The sequence below is a fragment of the Pongo abelii genome, chromosome 2 (assembly GCF_028885655.2).
Source record: "Pongo abelii isolate AG06213 chromosome 2, NHGRI_mPonAbe1-v2.0_pri, whole genome shotgun sequence".
Lineage (NCBI taxonomy): Eukaryota > Metazoa > Chordata > Mammalia > Primates > Hominidae > Pongo > Pongo abelii.
The window spans coordinates 203,388,220-203,408,049 of record NC_085928.1 but is presented as its reverse complement, the minus strand read 5'-3'; the positions used below and the strand labels follow the sequence as shown (position 1 = coordinate 203,408,049).

At 39.0% G+C, this 19,830-nt stretch overlaps 1 protein-coding gene across 1 annotated transcript in view; it reads left to right on the top strand.

The window, feature by feature from the left end:
* ATP13A5 (ATPase 13A5) overlaps positions 1 to 19,830 on the top strand; it is a 104,015-nt gene that overhangs the window by 3,629 nt on the left and 80,556 nt on the right. Inside the window, exons 2-5 of the mRNA XM_002814426.5 lie at positions 11,186 to 11,359; positions 12,105 to 12,251; positions 12,826 to 12,896; positions 13,002 to 13,082. Of these exons, the coding sequence (XP_002814472.2) occupies positions 11,186 to 11,359; positions 12,105 to 12,251; positions 12,826 to 12,896; positions 13,002 to 13,082 (473 nt within the window). The remainder of the gene's footprint in view (positions 1 to 11,185; positions 11,360 to 12,104; positions 12,252 to 12,825; positions 12,897 to 13,001; positions 13,083 to 19,830) is intronic.

Below are 19,830 nucleotides of genomic sequence, written 5' to 3'. Positions count from 1 at the left end.
TGTGAAACGGGTACTCAGGTAACAGCAGGGCTTCTCAAATCTTGAGTATATTTGTCTTGGTCTGCTTTGTGCTGCTGCAACAGAAGACCACAGACTGGGCGAGTCATAAAGAAAATAAATTTGTTTATTATGGTTCTGGAGGCTGGGAAGTTCAAGGTCAAAGGACCACACCTGGTGAGGGCCTTCTTGCTGTGTCATCCCATGGTGGAAGGTAAAAGGGCAAGAGAGCACGAGAGAGCAGGAGAGGAAGAGGGGGCCCAACTTGCTTTTATAATGATCCCACTTGGCAATAACTAACCCACTAGGGTGAAAACAACATTCACAAGGGCAGAGCCTTGCCATCTAATCACCTCTTATTCACCCCACCTCCCAGCACAAGAACCTTGGAGGACACATTCAAACCATATCAATATTATGGTTTTTCGTGATCTCTTAAGGGGCCTTTACAGTGCACTATATAGCACTGTGTATGTGTGTGTGTGTGTGTGTGTGTGTGTGTGTGTGTATCACGGTCTTACTCTGCCACACAGGCTGGAGTGCAGTGGTGTGATCATAGCTCACTGCAGCCTCCATCTCCCAGGCACAAGCAATCCTCCTGCCTCAGCCTCCCATATAGCTGGGACCACAGGCATGTGCTACAACCACTGGCTAATTTTTTAAAATTTCAGTAGAGATGAGGTCTCCCTACGTTTTCCAGGCTGGTCTCAAACTCCTGGGCTCAAGTGATGTTCCTGCCTCGACTTCCTAAAGTGCTGGGATTATAGGCATGAGCCACCTCACCCAGCCACAGTGCACCATATTTCCCACACTTATGCACCCATGGAATCTTTCCTCTCTCTCTGTGTGTGTGTGTGTGTGTGCAAATACATGCACAGACTATCTCCTGACCACTGTTTCACGGAACCTCCATAGGAAGCCTGGAATGTTCTCAATGACTGATAGGTATTATTTTATCATTATACCCTGCTGGGAGGAAAAATAATCATGATGGCTCTTCTCAGCCTGGTTTGTCTGGAGGCACACTGTGTGCATATCAGCCTCTGTTTCAGCAGCTCCTGTGACCACAGGCTGCATTTGCTTTCTGAAGATGACTTTGATTCTGACCCCACTGGAGCCACAAGTGCTGCTTCATTCATATCAGTTGCAGAGCCCAGCAATTCCATCTGTGTTCCCCTTCTGCACAGACACCCACCAACAAAATGTCAAAATTACACATCAGAGCAGCCCCAGAGGGCAAAATGGCTGCTTGGTGTGGACAAAACAGAACTGACAAAGGTGCATTTTGCTTCGAAGTAATTTTCTTCTGCTTCGAAGTAATTTTCTTCTGCTGAACAGTGGAGGAGCCCTGGACTCTGAGAGAGCAAACCTGGGCTTTAGTCAAGGCTCTGCTGCTAACCATGTGGTTGTGGACACCTCTTTGGCCTTGACTTTTTACCTAAGAACAATACCACTAGCTCTCCTGACTCACAAGTTTTGTGAGGGCCACAAGCGAGATATGGAAAATAAGTGCTATGAAAAATAAGTGGTTCATTTATGTACAAGGGATCAAGAGTTACAAAGTGCAAAAATAATTAGAAAATGCAGGGATACATATATTAAGTGAGATTGGTGTTGAGGATATTTCCCTTTCTTCTGGTTAAAATGTAAAGAATGATCATTGTTTGAGGCTATCATTGAGAAAACAAGTAATACGTGATGAGTTGTTAAAAAAAAATCAAGAATTGCCTGGGCGCGGTGCCTCACGCCTGTAATCCCAGCACTTTGAGAGGCCGAGGCAGGTGGATCACCTGAGGTCAGGAGTTTGAGACCAGGCTGGCCAACATGACGAAATCCCATCTCTACTAAAAATAAAAAAATAAAAAAAAATTAGCTGGGCATGGTGGCAGGTGCCTGTAATCCCAGCTACTTGGGAGGCTAAGGCAGGAGAATCGCTTGAACCTGGGAGGCAGAGGTTGCAGTGGCCCGAGATCACGCCAATGCACTCCAGCCTGGGCAATGGAGTGAGATTCTATCTCAAAAAAAGAAGAAAAAGAAAAATCAGGAATTTTAAACATAGATTATTTTACATATACAATGTAATGTATCTTACATACACAAGGTCGTCCTCCAATAAAGAACTTCCCCCCAAAAAAACCACTCAAAGGATTAAAACTGAAAAGTAAAAATTGAAACTGAAAGCCAGCCCTGTTGGCTCTCTCCTGTTTTCGGTCAACATGTATATTATCAGGTTGAATGAGGTAAAGGTAAGCTTATCAATCTTCAACTGACACCTAGCTATAAGGGAAGAACAACAATATAGGTGACAGAATCAAGATTCAAAAATTTCTCTAGGCTGGATTGTAGGTGAGAAATTGGCAAGATGCAATGTAACAGACCTCATTATTGAGTTTTTGTTTTAAGTTATTTTCAAAAAACAAGGTGAGGGTATCAGTGACTTGGGTTTGGTAGTTATACATGAAAAAGTAATTGAAGTGCTTTATTTGATGTGCTGAATTTTATTTGCCAGTGTGATGTAGCTATAAAAAATTAGCCCTGGAATGCCTTGTTAGAAGCCTGTTCTGCAGAATAGAAGAAATAAATAAAAGTTCTGCCATAATCTGTATTTTTTTAGGAAAAATCTAGGAAGTTATATTTAATTCTAAAACTCATACTTAGAAATTTCAAGAAATACAATGTATTTGGAGGAATATGTGCATATCATAAGAACTGTTTAAAAGAAATTAGAAACAGTTTCCCAAAGAACAGTCATAATGTTTGTCTTCCAAGAGTTGAGAGGCTGCTGTGGAGAACAAAAATAGGGGTTGGTAGACTCCAGTCATATCTATTTTCCTTACGGCAGAACTTCCCTTTTTTTTTTTTTTTTTTTTTGAGATGGAGTCTTGCCCAGGCTGGAGTGAAATGGCATGATCTCGGCTCACTGCAACATCTCCCTCCCAGGTTCAAGCGATTTTCCTGCTTCAGTCTACTGAGTAGTTGGGACTACAGGAGCACACCACCACACCCAGCTGATTTTTGTATTTCTAGTAGAGACAGGGTTTCACCATGTTGTCCAGGCTGGTCTGAATCCCTTGACCTCGTGATCTGCCCGCCTCAGCCTCCCGAAGTGCTGATTACAGGTGTGAGCCACCGCACCTGCCAGAACTTCCTAATCATCTGTGGTGGCAGAAACTTAACATGACACCCCTGTGATCACTGTTCCTTTTGTATAATCCCCTCTAGCTGAATGTGGGCAGAACCCGTAAATATGAGAAGCTAGGACTCCTATTATTATATTATGTTCTATGGAAAAAGGGACTTTACAGTTATAATCCACATGAACTCAATGGAGTTAGTAAAAACGGAGACTGGGTACACCTGACCTAATCAGGTGAATCATTAAAAGAGACTGGGCCTTTCCTGAAGTCAGAGATAGTTAAAGCACGAGAGAGGTCTGATGCAAGGGAGGTTCTATGTTGCATTTTTGAAGATGGAAGATGCCGTATGGTAAGGAGTGGTTGCTAAGACTGAGAGTCGCTTCCAGCTGACTACCGGCAAGAGAATGGGGTCCCCCATCTTAAGGCTGCAAGGAACCGAATTCTGCCAACAACCATATGAGTGTGAAGAGGTCTCTTAGCTCCAGAAGGAGCACAGCTCAGGTGACACCTTGATTTTAGTCTTGTAAGACGCTCAGCATAGGACCCAGCTAACTGAATACCCAACCCATAAAAACTGAGACAATAAATCTGTGTTGTATTAAGACACTGAGTTTGCTATGCAGCAACAGAAAACTAATACACCATCACAGCTGTCCAACAAGACAGTATGCAGCCCTGTAAGGCAACGAAAAGCCCCTCTTAAGCAGACGATAGATGCTCATCTGCAAAGAACGCTGTATAGCTGTTTTTTCCTAGAGAGAAATTTGAACCAAATAATCTCTGAGACTCCCTCCCTGGTTAACAATGCTCTTATTTTACAAATGACTTTTAACTGAACTTGCCATGTTGTCCCATGCCCTTGATCTAGAGCAAATTCTCTTTTCAGAAATTGTTCTTGCTAATGGGGCCAGGCATCTCATTATCTTTTGACCCACACTCACTCCTCTCTGCTGTTAGCCTCACCAAAGGTCCTTAGTTGCGCTTCACTTGCAGGAGGACTATATGTTAGCACTCTTGTTATAGTAGTGCCAGCTGAAATTATGGGAATACCTGTAGCCAAGAGTGGGATATGTTCATCTCTTTTGTATTGGGTTTCGAATCACACTGCTAGATAGTGAAAAGTTTTTCTTACTCCAGACTGAATGATTTAGTATTTATTTTGAACATACATTTCCAAGACTGTTTTTGTTCTACAAATAATTTATAAATGTTAATACTTAGTAAATAATAATGCCTATTTCATAGGGTTGTGGTGAGAATTAAATAACACCTAAGTAAGTACTCAGAAGGATCTTATTATCAAATAGAGTCAATTAGTTTTTATTGTCAAATATAGATAAAAGTAAAAGGGATTCAAGACGTCATATCTTATTAGTTTCTAACAATAACCCTAGACAATAGTGACTGTTATTATTCTCATCTGTGGAGGAGGAAATTAAAGCATCAGAAGTAAAGTGGGTTGCCAAAGTCTTATATATGGTTACATAGTAGAGGTATGATTTGAACTTGGTTTTCCCATGCCATATCCTCAGCTTTTAACTGCTACACCAAACTACTTCTGATGCATTTTACAACCAGCCACATTTTTCACATGAAAAATCTGAAGTTCAGCAAGTTTAAATCACAGCTGGTAAATAGTGGAGCAAAGGACAGAAGTGAGAGCTTCTAGAAGGCAACGGGGTGGGGTATAAAGAAAAGAGGTTCTGGTGTCAGACCTGGAAGGGAAGCCTGGCTCTAAGTTGCGATTTATGGCAATAACCTCTGTGAAAAAGCACATGCATATTTCACTGTTATTCCTAATCCAGACTGCTTCCTTTGTATTCTGGGCCTAGAAAAAGACTGTTAGGGCTGTGGTACCTCTTTCAGAATTCTATAGGAAACAAAAATGTAAAGGAACACCACTGCTTAGACAGAATACAAATCAAGCCTGTGTGAAGATGGGCACAATTTCTGTGCTATTCAACTCAACTTATAGGTGGCAGATCTGGGTTACTGGCCTCATGGAACACAGGCTGTTTCTATTACCGGTCTTGATCCAGTATATCGCAACTAAAAGCTGAAATAGTCACCTCTTTCCCCCTGTGACTGAACCTGTTATAAAATCACCTGTTGTCATTGACTGAGCTGCTTTTTTCTCTCAACACCTTACACCTCTCTTTAAGCTGCACTGTTTTTCCAGGTGTATGCTATTAATATTCCTCTAAGTACAGAGATGGAAACTGAGACTTAGAGAAGTTAAATCCTGAGCTCACAGGTAATAGGTGGCAAAACTCACTTTACTGCAAGGAACCATGTATAATGGGTTTAAGATTCAGACACTTTCATCCTATTTCCAGTATCTTTACACTAACACCACCTCTGGATACTGTTTACTTTCCTTTTATGGTACAAACATTGCTCCTGGCTCTCTCCTCTACCCTGCATTTCTCAGCGGATTTTACTGGGGTGTGTAAATATTCAGAAAAAATCTGAGTGACTCTGACTACATCAGAAGAGTAATCATTTATACAATCTAATTTTCCTCTCGATTAGTTGGTCAAAATAAAAACATATACTGTGTGACATAATTTGGCTGTGTCCCCACCCAAATCTTATCTCAAATTGTCTTGAACTCCTGAGATCTAACGATCCTCCCATCTTGGCCTCCCAAAGTGCTGGGATTACAGCGTGAGCCACCATGCTTGGCCTCTTCAGAGACCTTTTAATCAACTGAACCTTTTAATTTTCTTTTAAAATTCATTTCTATACATTTTTAAAAAAACTTAGAGATGTAGAGACAGGGTCTCACTGTTGCCCGAGTGGAAGTGGTGCAATTATGGCTTACTAAAGCCCTGAACTCCTGGGCTCAAGCAATCCTCCCACCTCTGCCTTCTGAGGAACTGGGACAACAGGTGTGCACCACCATTGCTGGCTAATTAAAAAAAAAAATTGTAGAGACAGCGTCTTTCTATGTTGCTCAGGCCGGTCTTGAACTCCTTGCCTCAAGCAATCCTCCAGCCTCAGCTTTCCAAAGCACTGGGATTACAGGTGTGAGCCACTGTGCCCAGCCAGAAGCTTTTAATTTTAACAAAGTCAAATACATTTGTTTTGTCTTTCTTTTTATTTTCTGTTTAAGAAACATTTGCTTACTTGAGGTTCATAGAATAATTCATCCTATGGTTTCTTTCAGATGATTTATTGTTTCAATTGTCACATTTACATATTTGTGCCATCTCAAATGAATTTTTGCATACGGTATAAATCAGTGGGGTGGGGCGGTGCGGGGGGTTGTACTCATTTATTTTCCAGCACTATTCGTGTTGCTCTGGCACTATGAGTTGAGCAAATCACCCTTTCCCACACAGATTGCAGTGGCTGCTTGCTTGGAAGTGAAGAAATCATATGTTTGAGTCTCTTTTTGGACTTTGTTTTTTGCTCTTTTTGTTTATACTTGTGTGTATTGCTCATTTTCTTAATTACCGTGGCTTTGTGGTAAGCCTTCACTTCTGGAGGCATAATTCTTCCACATTTATTCGTTTCAAAAATCGTCTTGACTATCCTACATCCTTTGCATTTCCATTCCAATTTTAGAACCAAGTTGTCAATTACCACACACACACACACACACACAAAAGTCTGAAGAGATTTTAAATTGGATTACTAATGGCTAATCCCCAAACTTAATACAGCTCTTCATTTATTTAGGTCTTTACTTTCTCTTGGCGATGATATGCACTTTGCAGTTTAGATGTCTTGTACAACTTTGTTAGAATTATTACAAGGTAATCGATTTCTTTCTTTGAAGGTATTATAAATGGTATTTAATTAATTTTCAAATTGTTTGTTACTAATATATACAAACACAATTGGTTTTCCTATATTGACCTGGTATCCAGCAATCTGAATAAATTCACTTATTAACTCTTATACTTCGTATATTCTTTTGGATATTTTTCCACATTATCTACACATAGAATTTAGTTCTTGTTTTCAATTGTTATTCCCCTCCCCTCCCCTCCCTTCCCCCTCCCCTCCCCTCCCTTCCCCCTCCCCTCCCCTCCCTTCCCCCTCCCCTCCCCTCCCTTCCCCCTCCCCTCCCCTCCCTTCCCCCTCCCCTCCCCTTCCCCTCCCCTCCCCTTCCCTTCCCTCTTTCTTTCTTTCTTTCTCTATTTCTTGCATTGCACTAGTTAAGACTTCTAGTACTATAGTGATAAATATTAGTAGTGATCGTTGACAATCTCATTTTGGTTGTAACTTAAGTGGGAAAATATTCACTATTTCGTCATTACACATGATGTTGCTTAAAGATGTTCTCATCTATTTTTAAGTTGTTGAGAATTTTTGAAATCATGTATTGGTGTAGAATTGTACAAGTCTTTTTCTCTGTCTATTGAGATGGCCTTCTGACTTTCCTTCTGAATATCAAAGTGCATGGAATGGCAAAGTACATTGACTGATTTTTAAATCCTTGCATTTCTAGGACAAACATTATTTGGTAGTGATGTACTAAACTTTTAATATATCACTGATTTAGTTAGATAATCTATTTCAGAATTATTTTATCTATGTTCATGACAGGGCTTAGCCTGCAATTTTCCTTGCTTGCAACATATTTATCAGAGTTTGGTGTCTGAGTATGCTGGCTTCATAAAACAAATTGGGAGAATTTTCATCTCTTCTGTTTATAAAGAGGTTTGTAAAAGAATAGTGTCATTTCGATCTTAAATATTTCAAAGGAATCACAAGTTCTCTGGGCTTGACGATTTCTTTGCAGGGAGCTTTTAAATTGCACATTAATTTTCTGTAATAAATATAAAATATTCATATTTATTGATGAGTTTATCAATGTTATTAATCTTTTCAGGGTACCAATTTGGGTTTGCTGTTTTTCTTTGTTGTATTTCTACTTTCTGTCTTGTTTCTGCACTCATCTTTATAATTTTTTCCTTACTTTTTGGGGGTTTAATTTGCTTTTTTTTCCCTATAACTTCTTGAGTTGGAAGCTTAGTTTATTGATTTCAAACTTTTTTTCTTTACTAAGATAGCATCTAAAGCTGTAAATTTCTATGTAAGGATTGTCTTAATTGCATTCCATGAATTTTTATTTCTCAATTTTCATTTTCTTTCAGTTTGAATGATTTCCTAATATTTATTGTAATTTTTTATTTGACTTACATGTGTTATTTCAAAATATGTTGTTTACTTTCCAAATATTTGGGAATTTTTAAGTTATTCTGTTTTTAATTTCTAGTTTAATTATAATGTCATCAGACTTTATGTCTGAGAATGTGCTCAATTTAGGTAAGTATTTTATGTGTACTTGAAAAATATTTGAATTCTGCAGTTGTTGGCTGTAATTTTCTGTATTTGTCAATTAGATCAATGTAGCTAGTGGAGTTGTTCAGACTTCCTGTATTCATACTGAATGTTTTGTCTGCTTATTCTGTTGGTTATTGAGATTGGGGGGGCTAAAATCTCCAATGATGAGAGTAGACTTAAATTCTATCAATTTTTCTTTATAATTTTTAAAACTATGTTTTTTAGATGTGCAAAAATTTGGGATTGTTATGTCCTCCTGTTGAATTGATCTTTTAGCTTATGAAACATCCTTCCTTTTCTCTCATAGTATTTTTTCCTTAACTATCCTTAAAGAAATATAATTTGTGAGATAGTAATACAGTGATATCAGCTTTCTTCTACTTTTTGCATGGTATATTTTCCCCTTCTTTTCCTTTTTAACCTATCCACTTCTTTATGTTTAAAGTGTGTCTCTTGTAAATAGCATACAATAGATCTTTTATTATCTAGTCTAATAATCTTTGCTTTTAATCATAGCATTAAGGCCATATGCATTTAATGTAATTACTAATATAGTTGGGTTAAATTTCATAATGTTGCTACTTGTTTTCCATTTATTCTACTTGTTCTTTGTTCTTTTCTCCATTTAAAATTATGTCACGGTATGCTCCAGGTTTCTACATTAGCATCATATATTTTGTTTTTAAGGTCTCTACCGTAGTCCATTTTTTGATGTTTCACAACTTACTGAACCGTTAGCTATCATTTGGTTTTCCCAGTGATTTTGCTATTACAGATAATGCTGCACTGAACATTGTATATGCAAAACTTTCTCATTTAGATATTATTTCACTGGTAGCTTGATGGGGATGGCATTGAATCTATAAATTACCTTGGGCAGTATGGCCATTTTCACGATATTGATTCTTCCTACCCATGAGCATGGAATGTTCTTGCATTTGTTTGTATCCTCTTTTATTTCATTGAGCAGTGGTTTGTAGTTCTCCTTGAAGAGGTCCTTCACATCCCTTGTAAGTTGGATTCCTAGGTATTTTATTCTCTTTGAAGCAATTGTGAATGGGAGTTCACTAGGGCATATTTTCAAATGAAGAATTACTGATTCAAAGAGTAGACATATCTTTACAATTCTTGATACAATTTGCCACCTTACTTTTCCTAAAAAATTATTCCAGTTCACAAGGCTATTAGCACTATATAGCTGTAGTGCTTTCATTTCAGTCTTTCTAGCATTGTGAGTTTGTTTTTTAGTTTAAAAACGTTGTATAGAAGAGAACTGAAGCGGTACCAGAATTATGATTTTCATTGCCATTACTGTATACAAATAAACAGAAAAAGAGAAAGTTATTTATGAATGAGCTCATTTCATCTACAAGCTAGACTAAAATTCCAAAGTGTCCTGCTTCTATTTTTGCACACACTTTGACTTTGGCAGTAAGCCCCTGTAAATAACTCTTGGTAAAAGAATGTATATTTATGACATAATATGTAAAGTGGCATATACATTTTATTTGGTCCTAATAAAACTATAATTCACAAATAAAACTAAAGCAGGTTTATAGAATCAGAGGGAACAGAAAAAGAGGAGAACCAATAGAAAATATGTTTAAAAGCAGGGTGAATGCATATTTCTAACTTAAACTTTATTTGAATAATCTCAAAATAGAGTGGCTGCCTCACTGAACTTAATGAACTTTTTTCTCAGGTGGATGATAGTGCTGAGGGTCAGTGGAAAAAATCTTAAGCCAAGAGATGTTTTATAGCATGATCTAAACTGGCATAAAATGCAGGATATTCCCTCATCAAAAGTGCTCTAGACACTTAGTAAAAACTAAGTTTCTTGACATTATAGTCCTGTGATCTGGACCTGAAAATTCAGAGTTCAGTCATATTTTTAAAAAGCACAAAAACAACAGCAGAACCTAAAATAATAGTATAGTAGAGATATTCATAATCAGCCTCCCTCAGGGGCTTCAAAATGCACTGAAAATTTAGTTTTTCAAATTTAAAAAACAATGCTATGAAACGTCACTGTAGAAGTTGGGAACTAGAAATTGGCCTTGAATAAGCAAATCTATTGTTTGGCAATTTTTCCTTCTAGAATCAAATCTCAAATCTTTATTCAGTTTATGACAAATATTGACTAACCTACTAGTAAAAGTCCAAATATTTTAGCATACTATTATCAGGGTAAATAAAGATAAGCTGCTTTTTGAAAGTCTCTCATGTACACAAGTAATTCCTTAATTTATATCATCATACTGTTTTAGAAAATAGTACATTTATTCATACTTTCAATCATCCTCAATCATGTTATTATAAGACAAAGCTGAATGGATAAAGCTAGATGTATGAGTATAGATCACATCTGTCATAATTTTATCATCTTCCTACAATAAATTCGTATTAACAATGTTTAAAATACCTAGTGCCTAAAGAAAATAAATCTGCCTCAAAACATGAAGTATTTTATAAAAATCTGAGGTGACTCCTATGAATATATAGAAGCAAATAAATCTTCCCTTTCCATACTCTTTCTGTTTAATGTTTTAGTTCCATATACCAAGGTAGTAAAATAAGTCCTTTTTTGATTTGATCAGCGGACAGCTGCAAGCAGTCAACTTGATTTAACCACCTATAACCAGATTTCTCTCCCAACCAACATTCCTTCATCTAAAGTTTGGTTTATTGAAAGAAAATAATATGTTTATGTGAAAAAAAGAAAAATAGAGTGATCTTTTAAATTTATTCTCCAGGAGGTGTTTGGTTACCGGGACCACAATGTACGGAAAGCCCTCTGCCTTGTTGCATCCGTGCTGACCTGTGGGGGCCTTCTGCTGGTGTTCTACTGGAGACCCCAGTGGAGAGTGTGGGCCAACTGCATCCCATGCCCCTTGCAAGAAGCAGACACCGTTTTGCTGAGGACAACGGTGCGTGTCCTGCTGTTTTCTATTTCAAATGCCATGATCGTGTCTTCTGTATTGCCTCCGTGGCACAACTCAGTGGCTGGTATTATATTTCAGAAGGTAGATTTCCTCTATTTAAAGAGTTTCCATAGATCAAAACAGGAGATGGCAAAATTATCTCTGCAATCCATTTGCTATCTCTCATTTTGACCCAGGAAGGAAGAGCATTTCCTCTGCTTCAGCTTGGGGAAATTTCGACCACATCAGACTAACAGGGAGTGCTCTTAGCCATTACATGAGCAGTGGCTGTCAGTGTTACAGCTTTCAGAGACCCATAACATGGGAATGGTCATTCAGTTTTTCAAAAATACGTATTTTGGAGGATATTACACATTTTAAACACCTAGATGTCACTTTAATATAGCTAGAAACTATTTTCTGGATGGAAAGCTTTCCTGAAAAGTATTATCTGTCTTTTTATTTTCTAGCACAGTGCTTATCAAATTTTAGTGCATATCAGAATCATCTGGAGGGCTCATTGAAACAAGGACGCTGGCCCCACCCAGAGTTTTTAATTCAGTAGGTCTGAAGTGGGGCTGAGAATTTGCATTTCTAGTAAGTTCTGAGATAAAGCTGATGCGCTTGTTTGGGTCAAAGTTTTGTACCAAACTTTGAAAAGCACTTGTTTAGCACTTGGTAGGTATTTGATTGATTGAGCACCTTATTGAATAACACTTGAGAATTTCATGAACTGGATTGTCTTTTCCAGGACGAATTTCAAAGATATATGAGGAAGAAGGTATTCTGCCTCTACTTATCCACACTGAAGTTTCCTGTAAGCAAGAAGTGGGAAGAATCCCTGGTGGCTGACTGCCAGTCTGTCATAAACCAAGCCTTGATAAAGCCAGAATTAAAAGTAAGTTACTTGAAGAGTATGGTGTTATGCATGTTTGCAGAGAAAGCATAAAATAACTGTTCATTAAATGAAAGTTCCGAATATCACACTTTTGGAATGGGAATGACAGCTATGTATCAAAGAAAGTGAGACTGGCTGGGCATGGTGGTTCACGTCTGTAATCCCAGCACTTTTGGGAGGCCAATGTGGGCGGATCCCTTGAGCCCAGGAGTTTGAGACCAGCCTGGGAAACATGGCAAAACCTTATCTCTATTAAAAAAATAAAAATAAAAAATTAGCTGAATGTGGTGGTGCTTGCCTGTAGTCCCAGCTACTCAGGAGGTTGAGGCAGGAGGATTGATTGAGCCTGGGAGGTCAAGGCTACAGTGAGTGGTCATCACGCCACTGTACTCCAACCTGGGTGACAGAGTGAGACCCTGTCTCAAAAAATAAAAATAAAAATAAAAAAAGAAAGGAAGAAAGAAAGAAAGTGAGACCCACAAGGGGATCTGCATCCTGCATTGAACATCATTCCCCTCTCCCAATGAGCTTTATGTTGTGAATGACACCTGTTCTATCACATTTGTAATCATAGCTGCGATGCATCCACGTGCAGAAAATCAGGTATGTTTGGAACAACCTGGAGAAGCGGTTTCAGAAAGTTGGGTAAGTACAATGTTTTGTCACCCCTAAGTCAGGATATAGGGGAAAAACACTGATTTGTTGAGTGCTATGAACTGAAGTGTGGTTCCTATCCTGACTACATCCTAGGTTGCTAGAAGACAGCAATTCCTGCTCTGACATCCATCAGACATTTGGATTGGGTCTGACCAGTGAAGAGCAAGAGGTCAGGTAGGACTTATTATATGCCTTAAGAGTAAACTCTGCCAGCAGAAAATGAAGTATCAAATCAGTTATCATCAGTGCATTGTTGGCATAATGCTTCATCAGCTTGATATAGTCCAAGTTCATTTACTGGCAGCAGAGATATCCTAAATTGTTCTCTTCTTAGGCAAACTTATTTTTACAAAGACTGAAAGAACAATGCAATCATATAAAATTTGATCTTTTATCTCAGGCTTGTAGAGCAATCATCTTTGTGTTGTCTTTTTATTTTTCCTTTCTTAAAAAAATCTTGAGTCATTCCCTAAATGTCAGCTTAGTAATCCTCCAAATCCTCAGAGACACAGAAAGACAATACTATGATTGCATTTTATTCTGAAGAAATAGCCCTGGAGATGAGGATTTTGCTTGCTCAGTTAGTTGTGTTATTCACCACTATATCTGCAGTACCCAGAACAGTGCCTGATTCTTTGGTAGGAGCTCAATACATAATTCTAGAGTAAATGAGTAAGTTAATATATTCATTGATTTGTTAAATAACAAATAGGTACTTTGCAAGGAACTAAGGATCTGAAGATGAAGGTTTAGTCATTGTCCCAGAGACACGGACTAGTGAGAAAGAGAGGCAAAAATGATGGCACAATCATGAGATTGGTACCTATAGATGCACATAAGTTAGGAAATATGCTATTAACTCACAGAGATACAGAGTCCCTGCTTTCTTCAGCTATTATTTGAAATGATGAATCCTGGCAAATCTGAAAGGAAATCATTACAAGTCTTCCCCAGAGTTTTATAATCACCTTTATTTCTCACCCATTTTTAGAGAGAGTGTCTGCTTAACCTTTACAGTCAGCCAGAAACACCTATTCTCAAGCTAAGAAGTAATCGGATACCTTAAAATATAGGTTTTAAGCTCCACCCTTATAATTCTGATAATTCTGTAGGAGCAAGGAGTACTTAGAAGATATGCATTTTTAGCAAGCAACCCCCATAATTCTCACACACACCAAGTCTAAGAGTTATTGATCTGTTGTTTATAAGTTTTTCCTCTGTCAGACACTATGAAAAATGAACCAGACATCTGGACTAGGACAATGTTGCAAAATGCCTTAGAAATGGTACTATTATGTAAGATTTCAGATGTAATGCTCAAAACATAGACACACAAAAAAGTTTTTAAAGTTATTAAGATATATTGGTTTAATAGCACTAAATACAAGACATGTAGAGGATTTATCTAGGACGTTTAAGAATTCTAGTTGATAGAGGTAGACATACTCTGCCTAGGTAACCACTTCCACAGGAAAGATTTCCTGTCAATGCAGCTACCTCATGTTTTTTTCTTATTTATCAAGCACCAAACTTTAGTAAACATTGTACATAATCAAATTTAAATCTGATCCATGACCGGACACAGTGGCTCACACCTGTAATCCCAGCACTTTGGGAGGCCAAGGCAGGTGGATCACCTGAGGTCAAGAGTTCAAGACCAGCCTGGCCAACATGGTGAAACTCTGTCTTTTCTAAAAATACAAAAGTTAGCCAGGCGTGGTATCCTGTGCCTGTAGTCCCAGCTACTCAGGAGGCTGAGGCAGGAGAATTGCTTGGACCCGGGAGGCGGAGGTTGCAGAGAGCTGAGATCGTGCCACTGCACTTTAGCCTGGGCAACAGAGTGAGACACCGTCACAAAAAAAAAAAAAAAAAAAAAAAAAATCTGATCCACACAATATAGAACTTGACAATCTAATAAGCAAGACAAAGAGTATCATTTTCCAAATATGAAGAATGGAGCAGATAATCTACTTATAAACATAGTCATATTTATGTTATTTGGGGAGTGAAAAGAGAATAAGTAGAATACGGAAGATTTTTTCATTTCATTTTTTAGGGTAAGACCAAGGCCTTTAAAAAATTAAGTGTGATGGATGGCTGAGTCATATCTTACCAATTTCCTAGTGAATTTGAGCTTGCTTTCGTTAAAAAGCAAGTGCATAAAATGAGAAATGAACGGGGATACACAAGAATCTCTGATGATGAAAAGCTACAGAGTTTACATGCAAACTTTTTCTATGGGCTACCTAGCAGCTAGGTAGAGAGAGAAAATGCAGATTTACATAGTTCTCACTTTTCAGTAGTGAAAGCATATCCAAACTTCAGGAGAAATAACTTTACCCTGGAGACAAATTGTGAGAAGGGATCAGAAAGAGAGCAAGTAAATTGTCCCAGGAGTTCCATGTTCCTTAGCTTCACCCGTCATGAACTGAACTCAAACTTCCATCTTAGTGCCTGTCCTAGACAGGTCAAAAGACATTCGAGGTAATTTTATATCACAAAAGTGAGCCCATAAGGGAAAAATAAAAATAAAAAACCTACCTGATTCCTCAACTAGTCATGTAGTCTTCCTATTAAGATCGTTTATCAGTTGAGCATCTCTTCACCTTGTTTTTCACTCAGCCCATGCAACCTGCTTCTGTCTCTTTTGTTTAGGCTCCAGAAAATAAAAGGAGTAAATGACTTCCTGGCAGCAGAAATGGAAGGACCCTCTCCCAGCCCCCCTGCACCACCACCACCACACACACACACACACACACACGCACACACACATGCACACTTGAGGTTAAGTGCAGACCAATCACCTTGCTGGTGACCTAGCTCTCAGGAAGAAAACAGCTTTGATAGACAGGGTTTGCTGGTTTCTATGGTAGGAATATTCCATACATGGCCAACTTAAGCCACCAAGGTGACATCACTGAATGCGAAGCTGGGAAGAGAGGCTCCCCATTGATTTAGTGATTCTGCAAGGCCGAATTTAATTCTCAGTGTTTACCACAGCATTGAGAGAAAAGTCATGCTTGTCAGCACCAGAGGAAAGGAATACGAGTGACAGACAGCAAGAGAAGGTAGGTTTGCCATTAATGCGTAGCTCCAAGCTGACAGAAACTGTTCCATGAGAACACAGAACATCAGAAGAGAGAGAAAGAAGAAGCAAAAAGAAAGTGTGTGAGAGAGAGAGGGACAGAGAGAGGCTGCTGTGAGAACCTACTCTCTTACTCCTCAGTCTTGGGGAAAGGAAAAGTGAGAAACCATGCTTATATACCATGACCTCTACCCCCTTTGAAACCACCTCTAGAAAACAGCCCTGTAGTAGATACTCAGCCATCAGATCAGCATTTACAGAAGGATCAAGAAAGGGCTGGTTGGAGGAGAGGAAAGGGGCTTTGCTCATTCTTCTGGAAGCCAATAACAGTCTCAACTATCAGAATTCAATTAGAAGTTAATGAGTTACTTAAAAATATATAACATGTATATATCCTTTCTCTAAAAATTAATGCATAAGCTATTTAATAATTAAATGAACTGAGATCATTTTCTTTTTTAATAAAGTGGAATTATAAGATCCACGGTTCTATGGATCTTGGCCCATTTAAAGTATAAAATCACTTATCTCTAATGCCTTATTTAGAGCAAAGCCCTACAGAGGGACCAGTAAAGCTAAGTCCAGAATCTCCCTTGCAGGATCCTGCACTCGGTTTCTTTGTACCCCCATCTCCATTCCTGATGTCCTCCTGGCCCATTCCCTTCTACATCCCTAGGCCTGGGAATGCTCAAGGCCTTTCCCCAGAAAAGCTGACTGGAAGCGCCTCACTTAGCTTTTGGGCTTTTAGCCCAACTTCTGGAGTTTTCCTGAGGCTATCTGAAAACATGCAATTTAGGCAATGAAAGAAATGGGCAGGTCACAGATGAGGACTAAAGTAAAAAACTAAAATAACTTTCATGTCATTTGTAGAATGGAGATACATTCTCTGTATAAGTGTTTCATGAAAGTACACAAGCAGGTTCAAGCTGTAATGAAAGAGAGATGTTTTCCTTCCATAAAGCAATTACTCAAAATATACCAATCTTGTTTTTATTATTGTTTTTAATGGAAGGGCTCGAAGGCCAGCACTCTTGTTGTATGATACAACCACATCCAAATCCCAGAAGTTGGATGCCATGTCCTATGCATCTGTGAACATCTTAGGTCTTCCTCCCTTTATAAAACAAGAGTGTTAGGGAAGTCAGGAACTTGCTAACAGAATCACATGGGAACTTTCTCGACCTCTACATGTCTGCTTCCTAAAAATTCCTAAGTTCCTGGAAGTGGGTTATGCCAGAATCTCCTGGCTTGACATTGTGTGTATGGAAAACTATAGACGTCCCTGCCTGCCAGAGACCCTGTTGGAAACTTATCAGAATGGAAGCAGTGAGTAAAAAATAGGTGTAGTTTGAAAAAGCTCCACCATAATTCTAGCACTCCCTTCCTTCCTCCTTGAGGACTCCTTCAGTCTTTACCACCTGGAGCATAAAGTGGCTACCACACAACACATTATTAACAATTATTGGTAAGTTAATTGAATGAATGAATGAATAACAAATGAAAAGGGACATGGATCTCCTCCAAGAGAAAGTCCTCCTAGTCATCTGCATTTTGTTTTCTCAGAAATAAATAAATTCTAACAGATTTAGTGATATCTCAGGGTTGGAGGAAACCTCAATGATTCCCCAAGTTTAGCCCATGGTCCCTGCAGAAATCCCCTCCACAGGTTTCCTGCTGAGAAATTGTTCACCTTCTGGAGAGGGAACCATCTACCTCCAAAGCAACTCTTCTTCTAATGAATAGTTAGAACTATTAGGCAGGTCTGCTTAATTTTATTTAGCCTATGTTGTTCTGTGAAGCTGCTGGGAACAATCTGGGGCCTGTTTTCCCTGCCAGCTGGTCAGAATGTCAGCTCCCTTGTTTCTTAGACCTTTCCTCATGTGAACCAGCTTCAAGTCTTATATTTCTTCCTATTGCTCAGCCATTAGTCAACACCCCTGAATATTCTGCTTGGCTTGTGCTGAAACTGAGATGGGTACATGATCTCTAAACACACAATATTTTTTGGCAAGAAGCAGTAGAAGAGACGAAGCAGCAAGGGGCATGCCAGGCTGTGATTTCAATATGGCTCAGATGAACCATAAAGAGGATGATCTACAGGCAAATATTGATCCACTGGATCCCCGTCTTCATGGGATCTCTTCTCTCTTAATGGTAATATTGCCAAACTTGGAGAGCCAAAGAGCATCAGACTCTACGCTTGCTTTCTAAACTGCTTTCCATACCCCGTGTACTGCCTTGAACCTCATTAATTCATTCTAATATTTAGGGAATATCCTCTAGGTCAGACACTGTGCCCCTAGTGCTAGATTTTTAGACAGGATTTAAAAATCTCTGTTTCTGGGCTGGGCATGGTGGCTCATGCCTGTAATCCCAGCATTTTGGGAAGCCAAGTCAGGTGGATCACGAGGTCAGGGGTTTGAGACCAGCCTGGCCAACATGGTGAAACCCTGTCTCTACTAAAAATACAAAAATTAGCCAGGTGTGGTGGTGTGGGCCTGTAATCCAAGCTACTCAGGAGGCTGAGGCAGGAGAATCGCTTGAAACTGGGAGGTGGAAGTTGAAGTGAGCCTAGACTGTGCCAATGCACTCCAGCCTGGGCGACAGAGCAAGACTCTGTCTCAAAAAAGAAAAAGAAAAAAAAAATCTGTTTCTGCCTTTAAAGGGACTCTAGGAAACTAGAGGGAAAAGACGTTTAAGTATACATTATAATTTAATGATGTAAGTGCTGTTGCTAAGAAAAGAAAGGTTGTTGGAAGGGAGAAAAATAGAGTTAATTGTGCCAGAGGGAGTAAGACTTCAAAGATAGCTGCCATTTATTGAGAACTAAATGCTTTATGTATTTTTCTCATATGCTACTGGTAGCATTTTTTTTTTAAATTAGGGTCTCCCTTTGTTGCCCAGGCTGGTCTCAAACTCCTGAGGTCAAGCAGTCCTCCTGCCTCAGCCTCCCAAGTAACTGGGACTACAGGTGTGTGCCACACACCCAGCTTGATAGCAATTTTATTAGGTATGTTTTATAAAACCCCTTTTTACAGATGAGAAGAGTGAGGCTGACCCCTCATTCAGCCATCAATTCATTCATTCAGCATATAATAGGCTCTGTTTCAGGCATTCGGAATGTATCAATGTCCTCTGGAAGCTTACATTATAGTGGAAGATACAGTCTGGTTTTTTTTCACACTTATTAAAATGTAAAACAACGTGTAATTTCAGGTAATTATATGCACTATAATGAAAAATATGGCAGGATAAGGAGATGAAGAGAATCTGAATTGAGAGTCAGGGTAGCTATTTTAAGGAGCATTGTTAGGGAAAGCCCAGTAAGGAGGTGCTACTTGAACAGAGAAAGAATGAAATTCATTCACAAAGGAACCCCCTTGTTTCATTCAGGGACTGAGCAAGACATACAAAGTTGTGGGGGAAATTAGTTCCAGGTGGAGGGAACAGCAAGCACAAAGTCTTAGCTGGATTCAAATTCAGGCCTATCTGATCCCACATTTCTCAACCATTAGGCTTGATTGTCAGATCTGGCTCTGCGAGGCTGAGTAGGCATTTACAAACTGAAGAATGTGGGAAGGGCATTCAAAGCCGAGAGACGGAGACAGAATGGAGGACCGAGTTTGGGGTCCTAAGTTCTGACACTTTGCTTAACAACAGATTATTGCCCCAGATTGGGTAAAAGAGTCCTGAGTACTGAAATGGTTTGAGTTATGGGCACTTTCCAGCGTGAGGTTTAGGGATTTAAGAAGTCAAAGAGCATGATGGGCTTTTTGCCCTCTCTGATTCCCAACATCCTTGAACCTCAGTGTTTTCATGGCATGGAGTCAGAAGACC